This window comes from Meles meles, chromosome 1, assembly GCF_922984935.1.
Source record: "Meles meles chromosome 1, mMelMel3.1 paternal haplotype, whole genome shotgun sequence".
Classification (NCBI taxonomy): domain Eukaryota; kingdom Metazoa; phylum Chordata; class Mammalia; order Carnivora; family Mustelidae; genus Meles; species Meles meles.
This window is the reverse complement of record NC_060066.1, coordinates 109395015-109420879: the sequence shown is the minus strand read 5'-3', so window position 1 is coordinate 109420879 and position 25865 is coordinate 109395015. Positions and strand designations below refer to the sequence as shown.

General features: G+C 39.4%; 1 protein-coding gene across 3 annotated transcripts in view; it reads right to left on the bottom strand.

The window, feature by feature from the left end:
• Positions 1–25865, bottom strand: part of ARNT (aryl hydrocarbon receptor nuclear translocator) — a 76151-nt gene that overhangs the window by 15029 nt on the left and 35257 nt on the right. For all 3 annotated transcript variants that reach the window (XM_045999480.1, XM_045999460.1, XM_045999471.1), the window contains 9 exons: positions 21148–21192; positions 17987–18031; positions 15672–15885; positions 11732–11945; positions 8973–9075; positions 7481–7546; positions 6977–7062; positions 5168–5244; positions 192–326 (listed from right to left, as the gene is read on the bottom strand). In XM_045999480.1, the coding sequence (XP_045855436.1) occupies positions 192–326; positions 5168–5244; positions 6977–7062; positions 7481–7546; positions 8973–9075; positions 11732–11945; positions 15672–15885; positions 17987–18031; positions 21148–21192 (985 nt within the window). The remainder of the gene's footprint in view (positions 1–191; positions 327–5167; positions 5245–6976; positions 7063–7480; positions 7547–8972; positions 9076–11731; positions 11946–15671; positions 15886–17986; positions 18032–21147; positions 21193–25865) is intronic.

Below are 25865 nucleotides of genomic sequence, written 5' to 3'. Positions count from 1 at the left end.
TTCTAGATTGGATGAATAACATTGGTAGAAACCTGAGAATAAATTAAGCTACAGGTAGAATAGGTTCATCTCTTTTTCTGATCTGGGCCTGATATGTTTTGGCTCTTCTGGAATACATGATTGAATAATCTCAACAAAACCAAGGGAAAACAGGCTTCAGTATCAATGGTTTAACAGCTCCAGCTCTTCACCTGTGGTTGGTAGCCAACAGTAGCCACACAGCGGTGATCCACAAAAGTGAAGATTCCCTCAATGTTGTGCCGAGAGATGAACTCTGTTGGTTGACAAACATTACTCATATCTGTACAGTTGGGAGAACTAGTTACCTGAAAGTAAAGAGATAAAAACAAGATAAAATGACACCATTCTTTTTTTTTTAAGATTTTTAAAAAATTTTTTTAAAGATTTTTTTTTAAACTTTTTTTTTTTAAATTTTATTTATTTATTTGACAGAGAGAGATCACGAGTAAGCAGAGAGGCAGGCAGAGAGAGAGGAGAAAGCGGGCTCCCCGCTGAGCAGAGAGCCTGATGTGGGGCTCGATCCCAGGACTCTGAGATCATGACCTGAGCTGAAGGCAGAGGCTTAACCCACTGAGCCACCCAGCTGCCCCTAAAGATATTTTTTATTTATTTGACAGAGAGAGAGAGAGAAAGAGAGGTCACTAGTAGGCAGAGAGGCAGGCGGGGGTCAGGGGGTGGGGGAAAGCAGGCTCCCTGCTGAGCAGCAAGCCAGATGCCGGGCTCGATCCCAGGATCCTGGGATCATGACCTGAGCCAAAGGCAGAGGCTTTAACCCACTGAACCAACCAGGTGCCCCTTTTTTAAAGATTTTTATTTATTTGACAAAGAGAGCACACAAGCAGGAGGTGCAGCAGAGGGAGAGGGAGAAGCAGGCTCCTTGCCAAGCAGGGAGCCTGATGCAGAACTTGATCCTAGGACCCTGGGATCATGGCCTGAGCTGAAATCAGAAGCTTAACCATGTGAGCCACCCAGGTGCCCCGATACCATTCTTTACAGATACATTTCCCATCTCCTCATGGTCATATATATAGACACGACACTTCCAATTTTAGGAATTTCTGAGCTTCCATATCTCATCCAAACAGGAAAAAAATGACAATCACAATCAGAGAGGGTAAGAGGGCTAGTTCCACTCCCACATATGTATCCTTTACCAACTTTGTGAAAAGATTAAAATTCATTCAACCCAAAACTCACCTACTTTCATTTAGCTAGGCTGTGTTTGATTAGAAAATTAGTCCCCAGTAACCAAGAAACTTATCTAATTTTATGAAAAGAATAAAATAATTCCACTTTTCTCGTCATATAACAATAAAATAAAAAGGGGCGCCTGGGTGGCTCAGTGGGTTAAGCCTCTGCCTTTGGCTCAGGTCATGATCTCAGGGTCCTGGGATCGAGTCCTGCATCGGGCTCTCTGCTGCGCAGGGAGCCTGCTTCCTCCTCTCTCTCTCTGCCTACCTGTGATCTCTCTGTGTCAAATAAATAAATAAAATCTTAAAAAAAAAATGCAACAAATTATTATAAATAAATAAATAAAATAAAAAGATCTCCCTTCTCCTGCAATGCCTGGGTAACTCAATCAGTTAAGCATCTGTCTTTGGCTTGGGTCGCGATCCCAGGTTCCTGGGACTGAGTCCCACAGCAGGCTCCTGGCAGAGAACTTGCTTCTTTCTCTGCCTGCTGCTCCCCCTGCTTGTGCTCTCTCTCTCCCTTTCTCTCTGATAATAAACAAAATCTTTAAAAAACAGATCTCTCTTCTTCTGTGTAGAAGCAGAATAAATTAATTAGAAAGAGAAAATTCAGCACTATGGAGTTCACAGTATGAAAGATAAGGAGGAAAGATCTCCCTCCCTCTTTTATCCTTTTCAGCTTCTGCTATCCAAGAAGAGAAGCAAACTATAAATGCTATGTTCTTCCCAAAATCTGGAGTTTCATGGAGTTCAATTGTATTTAGAGAGTAAAAGAAAAATAACATGAACAAGTCCTGAAGGAGAGTTCTTCTCACTGAAAAGGAATGATATGGGACTTCCAGGGAGGATGGTAGAGTAGGTAAACCCTAAATTTACCTCGTCCCATAGATACAACCAGAAACAGCTGCATCAGTGTAAATAACCCAGAAAAGGAACCAAAGACTTAGAGAACAAACTCTCCACAGCTAAATGCAGAGAAGAGGCTACACTGAAGAGCAGGAAGAATAAATGGATACACTAAAAGGACCCATGGACTGTCCACAGGAAAGAAGAACTCAGTGGGCACAGAGAAGGGAGAGAAACCGACTGTCACATCATGGAGACCCCACGGGGAAGAGACAAATCCCAATAACATTTGGTTTGAAACCAGAGGGGCTGAATTTCAAGAACTGCTTACCAACAGTAGGGCTTAAAACCTGGAACACTAAGTATCAGCAGGCTCATGGGAAAGTTGGGAGGGCAAGAGGAAACCAAGTCCTCACCCTTAAAGAAAGAGCACAACAAACAGCCCCATGGAGATACAGCATAGAAGTAGCACTCTGAAAAAGGCCCAGGGTATACAGGAGGGAGATTTGTTTACTAATTTCAGAGCATGTGCTGGAGAGGCAAGGGTCACTGGAAAATTCCTCCAGTGGCTACTGCCATTTCCCTCCCCTCCCCCACTCCCTCTTAGCACAAACACACTGACATCTGCAGGAGCCAGTGTGATACCAACACTCAGTACTTCACTTGCTAACAGCATGTCCCACTCATGCATACACCTGTGGGCATACCCCCGCTAGCCAGGCTGCAACACCAGGTCTCCTCCCATAGCAGACCCCTGCAAACTTTGCTAACATCATGCACCCCACCCCTACGCATTCAGTGCTACTCATATCTGGAAAATGCCTGGTCTGACTCAACTTAAGCCCATAGCAGCCCAAGACTGGCCCACTACAATGATCCAATACAAGGACCAAACCCTGCCCACAATAGACAAAGAGAGCCATTACAGACGAATGGACTAAAGGCAAAAGCTGCTCAGCCACAATAGCAGGGCACACATAACACACATATGAGACACCCCTGGAGCACTACATTCTGATGAACAGGGGATGTGGCACTATAGGTCACTACTCTCAAGAGCAGGAGATGTACTTGAATTTCCTAACACAAAGAAACAAAGAGTCAGACAAAATGAGGACACAGAGGAATATGTTCCAAATGAAATAACAGGACAAAATCAGAGCAAGAGACAGAAACAAAACAGAGATAAGTAATACGCCTGATGTAGACTTTAAAGTACAGAGGACTTGAGAAGAGAATGAATGAAGGACCTCGTGAGACCCTGAACAGAGACAGAAAAACATAAAAGAACCAATCAGAGATTTAAAAAAAAACAAAAAACTCAGTAACTAAAATTAAAAACACAGGGTGCCTGGGTGGCTTAGTCACTGGGCATCTGCCTTCGGCTCAGGTCATGGACCCAGGATCCTGGGACTGCGCCCTGCATTGGACTCCCTGTTCCACGGGGAGTTTGCTTCTCCTTCTCCCTCTGCCCCTGCTTGTATTCTCTCTCTTGCTCACTATCTCAAATAGATAAAATCTTAAAAAAAAAAACAAAAAAACAACAGAAGAAAGAAGTGTTGCCCAAGGTGTGGAGAAAAAGGAATTCTCATGCACTGCTGGTGGGAATGCAAACTGATGCAGCCACTGTAAAAACAGTATGAAGTTCCTCAAAAAATGATCGTGTAATTCCACTACTGGAATTACAGAAGAAAAAAACAAAAATACTAATTTGAAAAGATAAGTACACTATGTTTACTGCAGCATTAGGTACAACAGCCAAACTGTGTCCACCAACAGATGAATAAAGATGTGTGTATATATACATATATATAATGGAGTATTACTCAAACATAAGAATGAAATCTTGCCACTTGCAATATGGATGGATCTGGAGGATATAATTCTTTTTTTTTTTTTTTTTTTTTAAAGATTTTATTTATTTATTTGACAGAGAGAGATCACAAGTAGACAGAGAGGCAGGCAGAGAGAGGCGGGGGGGAAGCAGGCTCCCTGCTGAGCAGAGAGCCCGACGCGGGACTCGATCCCAGGACCCTGAGATCATGACCTGAGCCGAAGGCAGCGGCTTAACCCACTGAGCCACCCAGGTGCCCCTGGAGGATATAATTCTAAGCGAAATAAGCCACTCAGAGAAAGACAAATGCCTTTTCACATATATGTGGACTTCAAGAAACAAAACTAAGATAAAAAATACAAACCAGGGCGCCTGGGTGGCTCAGTCGGTTAAGCCGCTGCCATCGGCTCAGGTCATGATCTCAGGGTCCTGGGATCGAGTCCCGCATCGGGCTCTCTGCTCAGCAGGGAGCCTGCTTCCCTCTCTCTCTCTCTGCCTGCCTCTCTATCTATTTGTGATCTCTCTCTGTCAAATAAATAAATAAAATCTAAAAAAAATAAAATTAAAAAAAAATACAAACCAAAAAAACAGACTCTTAACTATAGAGAACAAACTGATAATTACCAGAGGGGAAGTGGGTCTGGGGTAGTTGAAATAGGTGAAGGAAGTTGAGTACATCTTTAACTTTGCAAGTTTTTATTTGAATTCCAGTTAGTTAACATACAGTATAGTATTAGTTTCAGGTGTTGAATTTAGTGATTCATCACTTACATATGACACCCGGGGCTCATCACAAGTGCCCTCCTTAACACCCATCACTCATCTGATTAACCCCCCACCTAAGAGTACACTTCTGATGAGCACTGAGTAATGTGTAGTCATCTTGAATCAACGGGCACCTGGATGGCTCAGTTGGTTAAGCGTCTCTTAATTTCAGCTCAGGTCATCATCTAGGATGTGAGATCAAGCCCCACACTGGGCTCCGTGCTGGGTGTGGAGCACCCAGCTTAAGATTCTCTCTCTCCCTCTGCCCTTTCACCCCACATCTCTCCCTTAAAAATAAATAAATAAATAAATAAAAAGAATTGCTAAATCACTATATTGTACACCTCATATAACTAATAACCTAATAAATCAATATGACACCATATGTTAACTACACTGGAATTAAAATTTTTAAAAATGTATAAGAAGATTTTTTTTTTTTTAAGAAGATTTTTAAAAAGAAAGGAAGAAAAGAAAGTAGATGATATAGATGTGGAAAATTCATACTTGCCTGCAGTCTGCCAATGGCCACTAGGCAAAATTTGCTCCCCTGGCCTGCCTCTGGATCATCATCTGGGAGGGAGACACCTTCAGGAAGGTGAAATTAAAAGGTTTAAGAGGGATCTCAAACTCAACTGCCTTCAATTCACATAGAAAAAGATTTAAAATACATGTAGGTATGAAGAGACTAGGTATAAAATAACAGAGTGCTGAATGATAATAAGGATAAACAACTGCACAGAACTTAACCATATATGCCAGATACTGTTCAAAGTATTTTTACATATATTAATTCATATATTTTACCCTTATTAATTATAATAAACTATAGAGTACAAGTCCCACTCAAAGTATTCTAAAAAACTGCACTGGTCAAACCAAACATATGGAGACAGTCATTTATTCTAGGACTATACCATAGGCAGGCAACAGATGTCTCGCCCAACTTGTGTTTTAAAATAAGCAAACAACCAAAAATGAAATTAAACCAACATCAAAAGCTAGTTACTTATGTCTTTTGGAAAAGAGAGAAGCCAAAGTTTCAATGTTTTATGTAGAAAGGGAAGAAGGCTGCATTTTCTCTCTAGTCTTTTGCATATATATCGTCTTTTTACCAAGAAAAATATTATTTGAGAGCAATAAAGAAGTATAAAAGACCATGTATAATATGGCAAATGTATGGTTTATACAGTATATAAACTAAAAGGCTCAAATGTCACTACACTTAAAATTAATTTTTCTGAATTACATTTAATTACCATTTATTGAGTGCATATATATGCTAGGCACTGGACTAAGTGCTTTTCTTACATTAACTCTAATCCTCAAAGTAACTCTATGTGGGACATATAACCTCCAAATTATAGATGAGAAAACTGAAGGGTTCTTTTTATACAGGTCAAATGTCTTACCCTAGGTTATACCATTAGTAACAATGCCAGAATCAAACCCAGGTTTTTTTGAATACAAAGTTTAATTTCTCCCCCAAATATAGAACCTTGCCTCCTTCTCTCTTAGTTTTCCTCTCCCTACAATCCCATTTCCCCATTACGCCCATCTAGCAGCAAAGTAATAAAGTTGCTAAGATCTGGAAATTCTGACAAACCAGTTTAAAAGGCTGATTCCTGCACCCAACCACCCTTCTCACATTTTCTATTTGACTTCAAGTTCTAGCTAAGCTAATGTGCTCACATCTTGATTTAAGGCCTTTAAAGAGCATATCCCACTTATAAGTTACTACTATTAAGTCATTTCCCTCTTCTCCTTCAAAGTCATGCTTCTACTTTAAAAAGCTTTCCCGGGGCGCCTGGGTGGCTCAGTGGTTAAAGCCTCTGCCTTCAGCTCAGGTCATGATCTCAGGGTCCTGAGATCGAGCCCCGCATCGGGCTCTCTGCTTGGCAGGGAGCCTGCTTCCCCCCTCTCTCTCTGCCTGCTTCTCTGCCTTCTTGTGATCTTTGTCTGTCAAATAAATGGATAAAATCTTAAAAAAAAAAAAAGCTTTCCCAAGTTAACTGCACTCAATGCCAACTGTTTCTTTGCAACAAAAACTTAGAAAATTGGTATTCAGTATATATTATTATAAATCCGCATGTTGAAAAATTGCATTCTGTGATACCACCAACACTGAATCATTTTCAAGTCTGAGTAATCCATCTCCCCAGCTGGAATATACAGGAGGGGCAGGAGCCTGCTTTTTCTTTGTTATTTTCTTACAGTTTATACCACCGTACATTTTGCATACCAGGTACATGATAAATGTTAGCTAACTCAGACTCTGTGACAAACCTGCTGCACCACGGGAGAAATCCAACTTTCCTACCTGCTGGGGGCCAGGCCTTGATGTAGCCTGTGCAGTGGACCACCACAAAGTGAGGTTCCCCATCCTTCACAGAGCCAAGTCCATTCCTAGAAGAAGTATATGTGTGAGGAGAAAACCCTACCCAGTAACATTTAAAAGGCAATGCTGGCTCAGTACCTTTAACTTTAGGCTCTTGGATGTTTAGAAAACTGGTCACTTTTTGACCTCTCCCACCCAAAAGTGACTACCATATTTCTGACCCTTGCCAAAGTAAAGAAACAGAAAGGTACTGTAGCAGAAAGAAAGTTGGTAAAGTGGTGGGGCAACTTCTTCAAACAAGATGAGCAAAGGAAGCTGTAAAAGTTTAGGAAAATATTGCCAAAAAAAAAAAAAAAAAGGTAACTGGAAAGTGAAGGATGAAGGTGAGGGCTGTTGAAGGAAGTACTACAGTAAGATGGCTGAAAAAGTGATGATCTCTATAGGTACTTGGCCATCCCTTTGGTTTTTCATTGTTCAGGACCTCACCTGCATCTGTTCCTCACAAAGCTCAATCTATTCATGGAGACTGGGTCCACTGAGCTACTGCCACACCTGTTTCAAAGAACAGAGAGATTAAAAGCAATTAAGCTGTGCTATTAAAGAACTTTCTATCCATTAACAGCCAGAAAAAGGGGCTCTGGATTAGATACAGAAGGATAAAGAAGTCAGGCTTGATATTTCTAAAACTTGTATTTCTAAAACTGTCCAGAATTTGAAATTCAAAATATTCCACATAATCTTCAAATGCAGACATTCTCTACATTGTGGTCAGTATACTTTTTGTGTAAAGGACCAGATGCTAAATATTTCAGCTTTTGTGGGTCATACAATCCGTTGCAATGAGCCCTCAGAGAATGAAAACAGTCATAGACAACACATAAACAAATGCATATTGCTATGTTCCTATAAAGCTTTATTTACAAATACAAATATTTACCTCATGCTTTTAAAAACTTTGTGAGGTTCACAATTCCCAATATTAGACAAAATCACAACACAAAGTAGTCATGTAATCAGCTCAAGGTCTCAGAAGATAGTAGGTAGTAGTCCAGGTTCAGAAGTTACTCTAAATCAGTAAGCCATATAATATTAAATTCTGTAACTCTCTCAGGAAACCTTTCTTAATGTCTTATTCATCATTTCTAATAAGCATCCTCTCAGTGCAATGTAGGCAATTTCCACTGTACAACCTGAACTTATTTTGTGACTTTAAGAGGTATCTTTTCTGCCTGTGTAGAATGTGCCACCATACTTTCTTCAGAATACTAAAAAAGTATAATTTATAATTATAAACACTAAATACTAAGCGAAAGATAAGAAAGTATCAACACTGTGAAAAAAAGAAAAATGCAGAAATGTTCTGAGTAGGTGGATGCTGTCTTGTGATATACTGGGAAAAAATGCCAGTTTTGGAATCCAACTACTCTGGATTAAAATAAAATCCTAAACCAGACATTACCTATGTAATCCTGGGAAGTTAATTTTGAATCTTTTTTTAACAGCAGAATAGTAATCATGAACTCAACCCCAAAGAACAGATATGGGAAATGTGATGATAGCAAGTCTCTCATAATACGTGGCACAGGAGGAGTTCGTTAAACTTTAGTTCCCTTATCAAACACTTTATTCTGTTATAATTCATGTGGGTCTTGACAGTTAAATTTAATCCAACTAGAGCTCGAATTTAAAAGATTAATTCCCGGGGTGCCTGGGTGGCTCAGTGGGTTAAAGCTTCTGCTTTCAGCGCAGGTCATGATCCCAGGGTCCTGGGATCAAGCCCCACATCGGCTCTCTGTTCAGCAGGGAGCCTGCTTCTACCTCTCTCTCTCTGCCTGTCTCTCTGCCTGCTTGTGATCTCTGTCAAATAAATAAATAAAATCTTAAAAAAAAAAAAAAAGTTAACTCCCCTAACCAGAAATCAAACACCCTGCTCTTAATTTTTCTTATGTCAAATCACAGTCCTCAGCCTGACACTCACCTCATACGGCAAATAAATGATCTCCTTGAGCCCATACACATCCTCATGGATGACTGTTGACCTTCCTTTTTCACTGTTCCAGTCTTCAGATCAAGGATACGCCCTGAGAAATAATGTGAAAAACAGTCTGGACTGTGTTCTTGAATGTGGTGAAAAGGGGACAGGAGAGACACTGGAGGCCAAGATAAGTAAGTATCCTGTTCATGCCCTCCAATCTCCTTGCTTATAAAAGAACAGGCCAAGTAGGGGAAGGATTTTTTTCAAGTCCAAAATACCTCAACTCCCATCAATGAATGTTATTCTTAAATTCAAAGGCAGCACTGGAGATAACCTTGTGTAAGGAAGGAAGCTGGGAGTGGAAAGTAGTGTTGGCAAGTAAGAGGCCAGGCTATATTCTTGGATCTCATTTTTATACACATGCACACTGAGGGAATGTCACTGTTTAAAAACAAATAATATCATATGCTATAGTAACACAATACCTATCTCCAGACCAAACTGTTCCTCCCTTTATTATATAGAAACTAATGGCAAGGGCGCGTGGGTGGCTCTGAAGCGTCTGCCTTCAGCTCAGGTCATGATCCCAGGGTCCTAGGATCAAGGTCCTCATCAGGCTCCCTGCTCAGTGGAGAGCCTGCTTCTACCTCCTTCTCCTGCTCCCCCTGCTGTGTGCTCTCTGTCAAAGAAATAAATAAAATCTTTAAAAAAAAAAAAAGAAAGAAAGAAAGAAACGAATGTCAACTTTTGGGAAAAGGAACTAGAAACATGAAATCCATAAAGACCTAAAAGAAGGGAAAACTAAAACACAATTAATAAAGGTAAAATCTTGCCATTTGCAATGACATGGATGAAATTAGATGGGGTTATGCTAAGCAAAATAAGTCAGAGACAGACAATCATCATATGATCTCACTCATATGTGGAATTTAAGAAACAAAACAGGATCATAAGGAAAGATAGGAAAAAAATAAAACGACAAAATCAGAGAGGGAGACAAACCATAAGACAATCACAGGAAACAAACTGAGGGTTGCTGGAGGCGGGGAGGGGATGGGGTAACTGGATGATGGACATTAAGAATGGCAGTGAGGGGGCACCTGGGTGGCTCAGTGGGTTAAGCCTCTGCCTAGGGCTCAGGTCATGATCTCAGGGTCCTGGGATCGAGTCCCGCATCGGGCTCTCTACTCAGCAGGGAGCCTGCTTCCTTCTCTCTCTCTCTGCCTGCCTCTCTGCCTACTTGTGATCTCTCTCTGTCAAAAAAATAAAATCTTAAAAAAAAAAAAGGTTTAAAAAAAAAAAAGAAAAAGAATGGCAGTGAGGGACATTTGGGTGACTCAATTCTTAAGTGTCTGCCTTCGGCTCCGGTCATGATCCCAGGGTCCTGGGATCGAGCCCTGCCATCAGGCTCCCTGCTTGGTGGGAAGCCTGCTTCTCCCTCTCCCTGCCTGTGTTCCCTCTCTCACTGTGTCTCTCTCTGTCAAATAAATAAGTAAAATCTTTAAAAAAAAATAAAGAAGGGCAGTGATATAATGAGCACTGGGCATTGTATAAGACTGATGAATCATTGACCTAGAGGTAGACCTCTGAAACCAGTAATACATCATGTTAATTAATTGAATTTAAATTAATTAATTAATGGACTTTCTTACATTTAATTACCAGTTTTTAAAAGATTTAGTTTATTTACTTGAGAGAGAGGGAGAGAAGGCATGCACATATGTGTGTGTGTGTGTGTGTGTGTGTGTACGCGTGCACGCGTACACAGGGAGGCGCAGAGAGAGGACACAGAGAATCTCAAACAGATTCCAGCTTAGCATGGAGCCTGACACAAGCTCAACTCCAAAACTCTAAAATCACAACCAGAGTCAAAACCAAGAGTTGGGACACTCAACCAACTGAATCACCCAGGCCCCCCTTAATTACCAGTTCTGATCTGCTTTCACTTTAAATTTTTTTTCCAGAGTTGCTTAAGAAGCAGATGTGTTTCCTCTAGCCAAACTCTGGCAAAAGGACTGAATAGCATTAAAATAGGGGGAAGGAAAAAAAAAAGAAAGAAAGAAAAGTAAGACAAAAAAATAGTATAGATACAAAAAAAACCCCACAACAGTAACAACAACTTATATACTGATAGAGGCGCCTGGGTGGCTCAGTCGTTAAGCGTCTGCCTTGGGCTCAGGTCATGCTCCCAGGGTCCTGGCATCGAGCCCCAAATCGTCGGGCTCCCTGCTCAGTGGGAAGCCAGCTTCTCCCTCTCCCACTCCCCTGGCTTTGTGTTCCCTCTCTTGCTATGTCCCTGTCAAATAAATAAATAAAATCTTTAAAAAAAAAAAACCTTGTATACTGATAACCACTCCCCTCTAAAATAAGTATCTATTAAATAGAATCCAGTATGAAAGCCAAAGATATGCAGAAACAGGTAGGAAAAAATACCAGGTAATTACCCATACAAATGAGACAGAAACATGGATAATTTAATTCTTTTAGAATGGGAAAAAAATTCATTGTGGATTTGGTTTTTACTGTTTTATTTACGGTAATAAATTTTTATATGCACACTGTCATAAAGAAACATTTTCTAAGAATAACTACAAATTATATTATCTGCATGTGGATAGAAAAAAATGATTGTATTCATTATGAGAGAGAATTCTAGAAGCCCTGCCAGAGTCAATGAACAAAGTGAGGAGCTTAAACACCTCTTCTGTTTCAGGGAAAAAAGAAAGGGCTTCCCATTCATTTTCCATCCACATAATTCATACCTGTCAGGGCATTTTCCGAGGTGGAAAGCTGCTCACGAAGTTTGTCCACATCATCTGGATGCACCTGATCATAGAGTGTGCTACCAAACCATTCAGACTGTGGCTGGTTCAAAACTGGGGTCACTGAGTCAGAGACATAAACCACCCGGCCTGTCTCACATGAGACAATAAACAGAAAGCCATCTGCTGCCTCCAAGATCAAATGTTTGAGTTCCTGCCCAAGGAAGAGAAATAAAAGTTAATACTGAACTCTTAAAAGCCAAGTATTATTCATGGAAACAAGTAAGACATTTCAGGCCTTATGCATGTCTCCATAAGCAATTGCTGGCTCCTGCCTGATCCACAGCCCCAGCTATGCACGCTAAATATAACTGCCTTCATGACAGTTTTTTTAAAAAGATATTTCTTCAGTCTCTCTATGTCATTATTCAGCTCTTCCCCTTTATCTCAGGACTCAAGATGGAGAATAAAAAAGTTTCACTAAGAAAAATTTAGTCCTTGATCTTACACCCTTTGGTCTCTTTTTAGGATCTTGCTCTACAAATACTCCCATTTTCACTCTCTCCCCTCGGATCTATAAATATGATCAGGTTTTCTCACTTGTATACAAATCTTCCCTCCATTTTGCCCAACTCATCTCTATTTCAGTGCCAAGTTTATATTAAGAGTATGTTATATTCACTGGTTCTATTCTCTTACCTTTCACGTATTCCTCAATCCCACTATAATTGTCATTCTAAACTATTCATGTTGTTTGTAGCAGGTTAACAATATTCTCCTGACTGCCAATTCAAGTCCCCTTTCCTGGGTCTTTATTATGTTACTCTCTCTCTCTCCAGAATCTGGTAATGTTGCCCATTCCATCCTTTTAAGTTTTATTTTCCTCTAGCTTCTACGACACCATCCCCCCAACTTTCGCTGCCCTTCTAAATGCCCCTTCTCTGCTTCAGGCACCCTTCCTTTTGTTCAAGTCTTAAGTATAGATATTTCCAAGGTTCTATCTTAAGTTCTCTTCTCTATTTATACCATACTCTCTGAGAAATTATATCCAATTCTTCCTGCTATGAAATGATGCCCAAGTCTGTATCTCTAGACTCCCCTAATCTTTTTTTTCTTTAGCTTTAAGCAGACCTAAATTCCAACCAACTCTTAAACATTTCCAATTTAGACATTCTACCAGCAACTCAATTTCAACATCTCAAAACCGGTCATATTTCCCACTCCAAATAACAATCTTCTGTGCCCTTCTAGCATTTCCTTTCTTGATTAACAGTATCACCTTCCTCTCAGGCTACAAGACTCAAAATCTAATTACTCTGTCTCATGCTCCAGTGATGACTGTTTTATCAATTCTATTTGCAATACTAGATCATCGTCCTAGTCATCTTATGCCAAGACGAAGGAAATGGTCTCCTTGCATTCGTTCTCCCAAATCCAGGCTTAAAATGCTCTACATTAACTAACACAATTTTGGGGGAGAGAGATGGGAGAGGGGCAGAAGGAGAATCCCAAGTAGACTCCACACCCAGCGCAGAGCCCAACTTGGGGCTCAATCTCATGACTCAGAGACCCCGACCTGAGCCAAAATCAAGAGTCGGACACTTAAACTGACTGAGCAACCCAGGCACCCTACTGCCTAAAAACTAGTATCTAAATTCTGTAACGTAACACCTAAGTATTCCATGATCAGGTCCCAGCCTTACCTCCCTATTATCATTTCCCAAAGTTTGCTAAACTATTTCATTTGCCTTGAATAATCCAATCATTCTCGCTAGGTATTTGCTCAAATTATTTGCAATATTTATGACACTAATCCCTTACCTTGTCCATGTTTATACTTCTACAGGACTTTAATACTGAACCTCTATGACAGAACTAATTGTGTGCTTATCTTGTGTTTATTTATTTACATGTCTCTTTCCACTAGTGACTATTTCCTATCTCTGTTCTTCTCATAGCACAAAGCACCTGGTTAGCCCACAAAAGGTGCATAAACTAGAGCCTGTTCAATCAGTATCTCTATGTATATTGTTAGATTAACTGATTAACTATTTCAAAGCACATATATATAAAATCCATGCTATGTGTGTTTTCATATAGACACTCCTATTTGGAAAATTCTTATTGCTTTTTTCCAAACCACATTCCTTTCCTTCTTATCCTCTGAATAAAAAGATGACATTATAGGTCAATTTTTTCTTCCTTATATTTCCTGTATCTTCCGAATTTTTCTGCATTAACCATGTGTTATTTTTAATAATCAAAACAGAATGTGTCTTTCTTACTCTTAGAAGTCTTTGCTAACTATCTCCACTCAAACCTGGTCATTCTATTCACATTAGCCATCCCTCACCTAGTGCCATATAAATTACTAAGTTGTTTTTTTTTTTAAGATTTTATTTATTTATTTACTTGACAGACAGAGATCACAAGTAGGCAGAGAGGCAGGCAGAAGAGAGAGAGAGAGAGAGAGAGGAGTAAACAGGCTCCCTGTTGAGAAGAGAGCCTGATGTGGGGCTCGATCCCAGGACCCTGGGATCATGACCTGAGCCAAAGGCAGAGGCTTTAACCCACTGAACCACCCAGGTGCCCCTAAATTAGTAAGTTTTAAAGAAAAGTTATTTCTCAGGGTGCCTGCATGGCTCAGTCAGTTGAATGTACAACTATTGGTTTCGGCTCATGTCATGATTTCAAGGGTCAGGAGATCTAGCCCCACATTGGGCTCCAGCTCAATGGGGAGTCTGCTTGAGATTCTCTCCTTCTCCTTCTGCCCCTCCCCCCACTCACATTCTCTGTCTCTCTCTCTCCCTCCAAAATAAATTTAAAAAATCATTTAAAAAAGGTTATTTCTTCTCTGTATGCATTTTCCTCTCATTTTTCACTTGTGTGTATCCAGCCACTCAAAAATTCATATTCAGACTGATTTCCACTCATTCACATATTCATATTCAGATTAAGTTCTTGAGAAGCTAGAAATGTTTTTGCCTTCCCTATTTTTCGCATTACATGTAACAGAGGACATCTCTAAGGAACGATGACTGCCTTGTTAGACTCCTTCTATCGCTAAAACTGAAAGCTGCTTCAGGAATAAGAAATCAATTTTTTCCATCTTCTATAACCTTAAAGGCAACAAAGAGAACTGTTTCCATAGGACACAGTCATCTCTTCTTCCTACAAGTCTACTCTTATTTCGCCTTATAGGCTACATTCATGAGTGAAGTTAAAATACATATAAGCTTTGGGCACCTGGGTGGCTCAGTTGGTTAAGTGTCTGACCTCAGCTCAGGTAATGATCTCAGTCCTAGAACTGAACTGCACTGGGGCTGGGGGATGGGGGAGGGGTGGGAGTGTAGAGTCCCTGCTCAGCAGGGAGTCTGCTCTTCTTCCCATACCCTTCCCCGTTTGTGCACACATGCTCTCTCCAAATAAATAAAATCTTTTAAAAAATAAATAAAATAAAATACCCATAAGCTTGCTAAATAATTTGCACAAATGTTCTGCAATTCTCACTGTTCGAATGCTAATGAATTTATAATATTATATTAGGAACTGAAACTATTTTCCCATGGTGTGCATTTCTCCTTAACAACTGAATTCTTGTACTTTAAGCAATCTACAGACTCAACTTGGCTCTGTCTCTCAATATAAGGCACTAGTTAGAATTATGGTCATCTAAGGGCCTGGGTGACTCAGTCAGTTGAGTGTCTGTTTTCAGCTCAGGTCATTATCTTGGGGTCCTGGGATTGAGCCCAGCGTCAGGCTCTCTGCTCGGCAGGGAGTCTACTTTCGCCCCCCCTCTGCCTGCCTTTCTGCCTACTTGTGATCTCTCTCTCTGTCAAATAAATAAATAAAAAGAAAAAAGAATTATGGTCATATACCCCCAAAAGATCACAATTTTCAACAGATTCTAGACTATCTCAGATTTGTACATCCCAAAGACCTGATCAGTGAGGAAAGAAGGCTTATAGGTGCCATCAGTGGATGTATTCCCAGTTCCTCGCAAGGACTTCATATGAGAGACTGCCATGCGTAAGATGGTCAGCTTGTCTGGTTTTCGAGCCAGGGCACTACAGGTGGGCACCATGTCTGACAGTTCTGTGATGTAGGCTGTCATCTTGTTCCGTCGTCGCCGTTCAATTTCACTATGATTTTCCCTGCATGGAGAGAGAAGTCCCATCCAGTGGTCACATCTGGCCATTTGAGAGCAGGGAAGAGTGATATAAATACGGAAAAAGCTGCTGAAGAAATGTAGCTGTTTGATTTAGGAGGGCTTAAGTCTCGGAGGGTAGTGTCAAGTTTGCCAATATTCTCATGAAGAACAAGCATGGAATAGAAACCAACAAGGCAGAGAATAACCAGATACCAGCAATTCTCCCTATGTCCTGGAAACTTCACTTCCTATGTAAATTACCACTCCCTCAAATAAAAGAAAAAGTGTTTTAAGAAGTGATAGTCTTAAAAGATGTTGATTTAATTCACTTTAGTTCCCAAGAGACAAATAATCCTGGCTTGGTTGACTCCATGTTTACTAATTCAACTTTTTAAGGCTGAAAATAAAATGACTAGTTTTTTCCAACCCATGTATAGTGCTCCACAGCTGATAAAAGAACTGACAGTACACTTTCCTTTGGTCTATAAAATGTTGCTTGTTCAAAGCTTCTCTCTTACTCTTAACACTAGAAGGAAGAACTGGAAGATTCTGAAATTTTACTTGTCTCACTAATAAAGTCCTACCTTCTCTATTTGGATATGGTGCCAGTATTCTGAGCTCAAGAGATTTTAAGATATCATCTAGCAGAGGTCACTTTTGGGTCCCCCACTGGAGCAAAATGAATTAGAGAATAAAAGTGGAGTGGGGAGGAAAAGTCCTGAAAACAGACAATTTGGATCTCAACAGGTAAGTGGATCACATCTCCAATGCTGATTTCCTCAATATCAGAACAAAATCTTATCATTGTTAAAAATAATAATCCAGTAGTTTTCAAGCTGGATTTCTGAAAATCCCCATAGTTCCTCAGTGTCTTCCGCAGGGATGTGCCAAAGAGAGAACCAAACAATGTGCTGCATTTCTGCTTCTCCTTGAGCGGCTTTTGCTTTCTCTTTTTTATTTGCTTCCATTACCACTTAAGGGTCCTACCGGAATAAAAGTTCTTTGTCAAAACAAAAAAGAAAAGTAAAAACAATTGGTCTAACATAAATCTATGAGAAGAGCAAACAAAGGTTAAGAAGTTAACTAAATGACTTTCCCAAAGGCAGCACTCATTCCCAATTAATGCAATGGTTTTCCCAACATACCATATAACACCAGCTTTCTGAAAAGTTAGAGAGTTAGCAGGAAATGACAACAAAATGAGCTTATGGCCCCGCTGAAAAAGGTAATGAGATGAGGGGAGAAAGTAGTAAAAACACATATTGGTATCAATGATCTATCTCTTACTGAGTGGTCACAAATCACAGAAGCCAGAAAACAGAAAAATTTGGGTACATCATTAGTATCCTAGTATTTCTACCTTAGTGACAACAGTCTCCAAAAAGAGCCCTAGAGTCTCTTTTCCAAATGGCAAAAAGGTCTCACCACATAAGTCCATTATTTTAACATTCTACTTTCAAACTTAAAGCACCCATCTTCCTAGTATCTAACAGATTTCTGACACTGAAATCCAGAAGGCTGCTTTTCTAAAAAGCCATATCATAGCTGCTAAAACTTCTCTGGGAAACCACAAAAGAGTCAATCACCAAAGCAAGACCAGTACTGCCATGACACGGTAATCTAGCCCATGAGTCTACATAGAAAGATAAAGGGCATGATTTCTAGAGAGGTATGGAATATATGCTAAGGCCTAAATATTGGGAACCAACTGCAAACATAGATATATTTATTAGTCTTCTGATAAAAAAGTATGCCTCTGTTAAAGCACCAACTGGCACCACTGCCCTGCTTCTAAAGCCTTTTATTCTGTGGAACAGTGCTGAGATTAAAAAAAAAAAAAAAAAAAAAGAGAGAGAGAGAGAGAGCAAGAAAACTATAAAACTAATAGCAATTTCTTAAATTCCTTAGTAAAGTTCCCTCAACTCACCCACTTTCTGATGGGAGAGGCCAAAGTTCCTGTTACACACAAACTTCTAAAAAATCTTGTCCTCTCTTGCCACAGATAAGGAAAAACACAAAGAGAAGGGGGAAGAAAAGAGCAGAGTAAGAAAAAGGAAAAAGCAGCATCATCTGCTTCATCATGCTGAAAGACACTGTTCTCCTACCTGGCGAGTCTTTCTTTATCCGCAGAGCTCTGCTCATCATCCGACCTAAAAACAGAATTAATGAACTAAGCTAAAATTAAAATAAAAAGAAAGAAAAAAAATAAAAATAAAGATGGATGGATGGATAGACTGATGGAAGGAAGTAGAGAGGGGAAAGGAAAGAAAAAAGGAAATAGAACAAAATAGATGCAGAGAAGGGAAAATTAAAATATGGACAGGAATCTTGCTCATAACTTTACAAAGCCATTTGTTAGGATAAAGAAAAAGTAACTTACAGGACAAAGGTTGACATAAAAGCAAGGCCAATATTCATTATAAATTAACGTAGTCTGAACACAGAAAGCATTTTGCCAATCAATCTCTGTAGAGACCAACAATATATAGTTTGAACAAGAACCAAACAAGGGAATACATTCTCACACATTGCTCCCAATCTCGAAATAACGTGATACCCACATATGTTATTCTTTATTTTTTTAAGATTTATTTATTTGAGGTGGGGGGAAGATGCAGAGAGGGAGAAGGAGAATAGCACAGAGCCTGACACGGGACTTGATCCCAGGACCCCGAGATCATGAATCAAGAGTTGGCCATTTAGCCAACTGAACCACCCAGGTGCCCCCACATATGCTATCCTATAATGAAAAAAAAAGCAAAGAGTAAATCATGATAAGAATGTCAAATTATCACAAATACAATCTCTCTGTAACATGTAGACACACACACATGCACTCACAAACAAATTAACCAAACAGGTTTCAATGGAGAAATTACATAAATAAAACTTAAGAATTAGGTTTCTGGGGGCGCCTGGGTGGCTCAGTGGGTTAAGCCGCTGCCTTCGGCTCAGGTCATGATCTCAGGGTCCTGGAATCGAGCCCCGCATCGGGCTCTCTGCTCAGCAGGAAGCCTGCTTCCTCCTCTCTCTCTGCCTGCCTCTCTGCCTACTTGTGATCTCTCTCTGTGTGTCAAATAAATAAAAATCTAAAAAAAAAAAAAAAAAAGAATTAGGTTTCTGGCACATCCCCTATCATTGGTTTGATACTGAAGTAGTAAATTTCTATTTATTCACTCTCCCATTTCTTTGCAGTAAAGCCCTAAAACTACTGGATCCCCAGAGCCAACTCCCCCTCCCCTGGAGGGGGCTACAAAGGATTACCACTAAATTTTTCTGGAAAACTGAAAACTGTAAGAGTTGGTGGCTACTGAAGAAACATCAAGGTGTTGGTGGGCCAGTATGTCAGTATCAATTCCATTAAAAACAATATATAGAGAGATATATATATATAGATTAAGAAGCCTCAAATGAAACATCTAAGTATAACATATGAACAGGCTGAAACACTAATATTTCATTATTAAAAGTGGCATGTAGAGAGGCACCCGAGTGGCGCAGTCAGTTAAGGGTTCGAATCTTGGTTTTGGCTCTGGTCACAATCTCAAGATGGTGAGATGGAGCCCAACAACAGGCTCTGTGCTTGGTGTGGAGACTGCTTAGAATTCATATTCTCTCTCTCTCCACCCCCCAACTACCCTTCATTTCTTACAGGAATAAGTTGTTTGAAAGAAACTTAAATATCTAAAATTCCTATTATTACTACTCCTACTATTACAAATCCATAATCCTTTAACCACTCTAGTATCTCTAAGTGAAATACATGAATGTCTAAATATTTATATTAAGTAGGACAAATGAAAACTAAAATAATTCACGTCATGTCTTCATAGAGATTTTTTGGAATTTTAATCAAGAAACTGTTAACCTGCATGACCAGTACTATCTGATGGCTTGACTGTCATTCTTTTTTTATTTTTTTAAAAATTTGTTTATTTAAGTAATCTCAAAACCCAGTATGTGGGAGCTACATGCTATACTGACTGAGCCAGCCAGGTGCCCATGACGGCTTGACTTTCCAGTGCAGCTTGAAAAACTATTCCCCAAGTATCTATAATTAACTTTTCATTTTAGAGATGGTTTATACCCTAAAGTATTTATAAGTATCTATTTCAATAAATAAATTATTTGAAAATCTCTTAAATTCATTCCTTTCCTATTGCCATTGCCTCCACTCTTTCCCAGTCACTCATGATTTGATAGCTATCTTATTATTCACCCTTGCATCTATCTCCCTGACTATACTGCTTCTCTTTAATCAATCTTATACATTGCTACTAGAGAAAATTCCATATGCATTTTATTTATTAAAATCTCTTATTCAGGGGCGCCTGGGTGGCTCAGTCATTGGGTGTCTGTCTTTGGCTCAGGTAATGGTCCCAGGGTACCGGGATCAAGCCCCACATTGGGCTCCCTGCTCTGTGGGAAGTTGCTTCTCCCTCCCCCACTCCCCTGCTTGTATTCCCTCTCTCGCTGTCTCTCTGTCAAATAAATAAAATTTTTTAAAAATTAAATAAAATAAAATCTCTTATTCAAAGACCATGATGGCATCTCACTGCTTCAGACAGTTATAAGCTACTATGACTGGTATTTCTTAGCCTTCTACATCAGTGGTTCTCAAGGTATAGTCCCCAGACTAGCAACATCCATAATAAATGTAAGTACTCAGTTAAGCTCTGGATTTTTGATTATTCATTTTTCTAAGGTGGCTACAAACTCCATTTTTAAAAAACAAACTAACTTACTGTTTAAAATATACAGAATGAACTTTCTAAAAAAAATACTTTGCTTTTTATTCATAAATCCTCAACTTTGTACATCTGAGTTGAGAAGGTTTTATAAATAAAAAGCAAAGCATTTTTCATAATCTTAATAAAATTTAAATAAATTTATTGCAATCAAAATTCATCTCCACAAAAATTGTTCCTGTTGCAGTTTTTAAAGGAAAACTATTATTTGTACAGAGTTTGTGGACCCATTTAATAAAAATGCAACCATGAAATCCATAACCTGTGTTCCTGTGGACACCCAACAAGCACACTGTATAGCTGCCTATCATATACATAAAAACATTGTGTAAATTGTGCCATTAGTTTGAAGCCATGTTACCTGAACATAAACAGTAACTGTCATACTAAATTTTGTCAGCTTTCAGAGTGTGAAAAAGACTGGACAGAGAAATTAACTCCTAATGAGATCAAATTAAACTCCATACGCCTGAGCTGCCTGGTCCCACAACATGGCCCAAGATGCTCTACTACATTACCTGGCAAACCGCTCCTTATCATTAGACATCTGATCATCATCACACCTAAAGAAGAAAAATAAGGTTAGCCCAAAGTATTATACTTGTTATATCTACTTCATCTGAAATGAAAACTAGAAAAGAGTAAAAATATTCAACAGGGGGGGAAAAAAAGCCAATGGAAAAGCATCACAAAGCAAAAGAGATAGTAATACCATCCAAAAGAACTTAAGAAACCCATGACTATTATTTGTCTGGATTCTGATATTCTCCTTTACCCTTACTTATCAGACACTCCAAAAAAAAGATGAAGATCTCATGAGGGCACAGCTGACTGCCTGGTCAACACTACTCTGAGGTTAGAGATAGTTGTGTTTTAATTACGGCAAAAAAAAACATGGAACATAAAATTTACCATATTAACCAATTTTTAGAGTACAATTCAGCAGTGCTAACTGTATTTACATTGTTGTGCAAGAGATGTATAGAACTTTCTAATCTTGCAAAACTGAAACTTCTATATACACTAAACATCATCTTCCCACCTGCTCCCTAACTGACCCTCAGTTGCTAGTAACCATCACTGTACTTTCTGTCTCTAATTTTGATTACTTCAGATACCTCATGTAAGTGAGATCATATAATCTTTCTGTGACTGGCTTATTTTACTTAGTATGATGTCCTCAACATTCATCCATGTTGTAGCACATGTCAGGATTTCCTTCCTTTTTAAGTCTGAACAATATTCCACTGGACATATATGCCACATTTTCTTTATGCATTCATCTGTCAATAGATATTTGGTTGCTTCCACCTCTTGGCTATTGTGAAAATGGGGCAGTGCACATGAGCGTGCAAATATCTAAAACCCTGTTTTAATTATTTTGGATATTTATAACCAGAAGCGGGGTTGCTGAATCATATGGCGATTCTGTTTTTTATTTTTAGAGGAATCTCCATTCTGTTTTCCAGAGTGGTTAAATTTACAATTTATAGGGCGCCTGGGTGGCTCAGTGGGTTAAGCCGCTGCCTTGGGCTCAGGTCATGATCTCAGGGTCCTGGGATCGAGTCCCGCATCGGGCTCTCTGCTCAGCAGCGAGCCTGCTTCCCTCTCTCTCTCTGCCTGCCTCTCTGTCTACTTGTGATCTCTCTCTGTCAAATAAATAAATAAAATCTTTAAAAAAAAAAAATTACAATTTATATTCCAACCAATAGTGCACAAGGGCTCCCTCTTTTTCACATCCTTACTCAACACTTATTTTCTATTTCTATGATGGTGCCCATCATCATGGATGTGAAGTGGTATCTCATTGTTGTTTCAATTTGCATTTCTCTAATGATTAGTGATGCTGAACATCTTTTCATATGTTTCTTGGCCTTCTGCATACCTTCTTTGAAAAAACATCTATTCAAGTGGTTTGCCAATTTTTAATCAGGTTTTTTCTTAAATTATTGAGTTGTGGTAGTTCTTCATATATTATAGATATTAACCTCTTATCAGATACATGATTTGCAAATATTTTCTCCCTTACATGGGCTATCTTTTCACTGTTTTCTTTGATGCACAGAAAGTTTTAAGAGATAGTTTTAAATTATGACATAAACAATGTTCTTTATCTCTCTGATCAAGGAAACACAATCCATTCATCCCAACAACTTGTACTTAATAAACCAATAAATCATATCTGCTAAATACAGAAACTACAGGAATTGTTGAGGGAGGAAAATCTTTAAAAAAAAAACTACTCTACTCTCTGGATGATCTAAATTTTCTTCTTCTCACTGCCAAAGGATATAGCAAAGATCTATCAACTTTGGGCAGAAAGTGCTTTTGGGAGATAGGTAAGTCTCACAAAATTTGCAGTTAAACCAGTTATTACATTAGAGTCAAAATTTATACTGCTCCTTTACAGGTTGTAAATCCTCAACTAATCCAACCCCAAGAATTTTCAGATTTTGAAAATAACAGGAGAGCAGAAGAAGAATGGGCAAATCCATGGAAATGTAACTGAATTCCAACTCAAACACAAACGGTTTGTTCCTATGACACAAAATATGCTTTAAATCAGATGCTACTAACTCCTAGTGAAAACATGTAACCTAAAGTGAAAAGAGAGACCTTAATTTACATATTAACTTTAAATCTCAAGAATGAGTCTTCTAGATCCTTGGCGGGAAGCAGGTTCCAGAAATGAATCAGAACACAGAGCCCTGGGCCCTATCCCAGGCCTTCCAAATTATATTTTTTAAATGTAATCTCTAAGGCCCAATGTGGGGCTTGAACTCACAACCCCAAGATCAAGAGACACATGCTTTACAACTGAGCCAGTCCAGACCTACTGAATTGGAATCTTGACCTTAACAAGAAACCCCACATGGCTTTGTATACACATTAAGGTTTAGAAGCACTACTATGAACACTAGTAACTCTGACAATGCACCTGGAGTTTCAAAGCCTTGATATTATTAAAAATGATATTTTAGGGACGCCTGGGTGGCTCAGTGGGTTAAAGTCTCTGCCTTCAGCTCAGGTCATGATCTCAGGGTCCTGGGATTGAGCCCTGCATCAGGCTCTCTGCTCAACAGGGAGCCCACTTCCTCCTCTTTCTCTGCCTACTTGTGATCTCTCTCTCTGTCAAATAAATAAATAAAATCTTTTAAAAAATGATTTTTTAGGTGTCTGGAGAATATAACAAAATGACATTTGAACAAATCAATGAAAACATATGATAAATTACAACTTTCAAAAGTAGCATCCACCAAGGAGATTTAGCACTGACTTATGGATACAGTGCAAATAAGGCTTTCACATACTGTCCAGAGAGGAAAATTCCAACTGCTTAAAAAATAAATAAATTTTAAAAAAAGATAAATTTGGTGATGTCTCTCTCAGGTATAATGACCCACTAGGTAAAGTGATCTGTGATAGTCTTTTTTTATGGCTGGGGAAAGAACAAATGAACTGATCTGTATATAGTTTGTGACTACTAGATTTTGTGGAAATGAAGACAGTGACTCAGGGCCAGAGCTAACTGAGAAGTATAAATAAGACTAGTGGTAGGGCACCTGGGCGGTTCAGGTGGTTAAGCATCTGCCTTTGGCTGAGGTCATAATCCCAGGGTCCTGGGATCTGCGAGGAGCTTGCTTTTCCCTCTTCCATTCCCCCTGCTTATGTTCCCTCTCTCGTTGTCTCTCTCTCTCTAATAAATAAAGTCTTCAAAAAAAAAGACGAGTGGTTACTTATATGCCAATGCATATGCACAATTTGGTCCCACCAATAGCATTTATCATTATAATTAGGGATTCCAAATTGGAAGAATTCCCAGAACTGTTTTATTTTATTTTTTAAAATATTTATTTATTTGTTTGACAGAGAGAGAGATCACAAGTAGGCAGAGAGGCAGGAAGAGAGAGAAGGGGAAGCAGACTCCCTGCTGAGCAGAGAGCCTGATGTGGGGCTCCATCCCAGGACCCTGGGATCATGACCTGAGCTGAAGGCAGAGACTTAACCCACAATCACCCACGCGCCCCTCCCAGAACTGTTTTAAAAAGTCCATCCTTAGGACACCTGGGTGGCTCATGTGGTTGGGTATCTGACTTTAGCTCAGGTCATGATCCCAGGATCCTGGGATAGAGTCCAAAATCAGGCTCGGCAAGGAGCCTGCTTCTCCTTCTGCCTGATGTTCCCCCTGCTTGGGTGCACACTCTCTCTGACAAATAAAAAATAAAAGCTTAAAAAAAAAAATCTATCCTTCCCCCAGGATTGAAATATCTTTCCCTCTTCACATTTATTAATACTCACTAAGTCTCAAGAGCTCTCTTGGAGAATTATTTTCTCCAGTGCTCTGCAACTACTTCTTTATGGTAGCCAAGTTACAGTTGTTTTAAAGAGTATCTGGTAGGGTTCAGCAACGAGTTAGTAGTGAGAAATATAAGCCTAAATAAAAATTACTAAAATGAGAAAAAACCCAGATGTCTTTGATAGAACTTAAGCATTATAAAACTAAACAATGGCAAGGAATTTACAGTATGGACATCCTCCATGTGAAAACAAAAACCGAGGACATTATGAATGTATGTAACACATATACATTTCTTTTTTTTTTTTTTAAGATTTTTTTTATTTATTTGATAGACAGAGATCACAAGTAGGCAGAGAGGCAGGCAGAGAGAGGAGGAAGCAGGCTCCCTGCTGAGCAGAGAGCCCGACGCGGGGCTCGAACCCAGGATGCCGGGACCATGACCTGAGCTGAAGGCAGAGGCTCCAACCCACTGAGCAACCCAGGCGCCCCACACATATACATTTCAATACACTTATATATGTACTGAATATTTCTGAAGGATACTCAATAAACTGGAAACTGTAGTTGTCTAAGGGGAAGGGTCTAAAGTAAAAGGAAGACAGGCCTGAACTACACATAACTTCAGACTGTTTAAAAACTGTTATTAAAAAAAAGTTATTACTTTTTAAGATCTAGTTAATAAGACAAATCAAATCTGGACATTCACATAATAAAATAATGGCTTTTTTAAAATAGGGCTTCTTGGGGCGCCTGGGTGGCTCAGTGGGTTAAAGCCTCTGCCTTCGGCTCAGGTCATGATCCCAGTGTCCTGGGATTGAGCCCCGCATCAGACTCTCTGCTCTGCGGACAGCCTGCTTCCTCCTCTCTCTCTTTGCCTGCCTCTCTGCCTACTTGTGATCTCTGTCTGTCAAATAAATAAATAAAATCTTTAAAAAA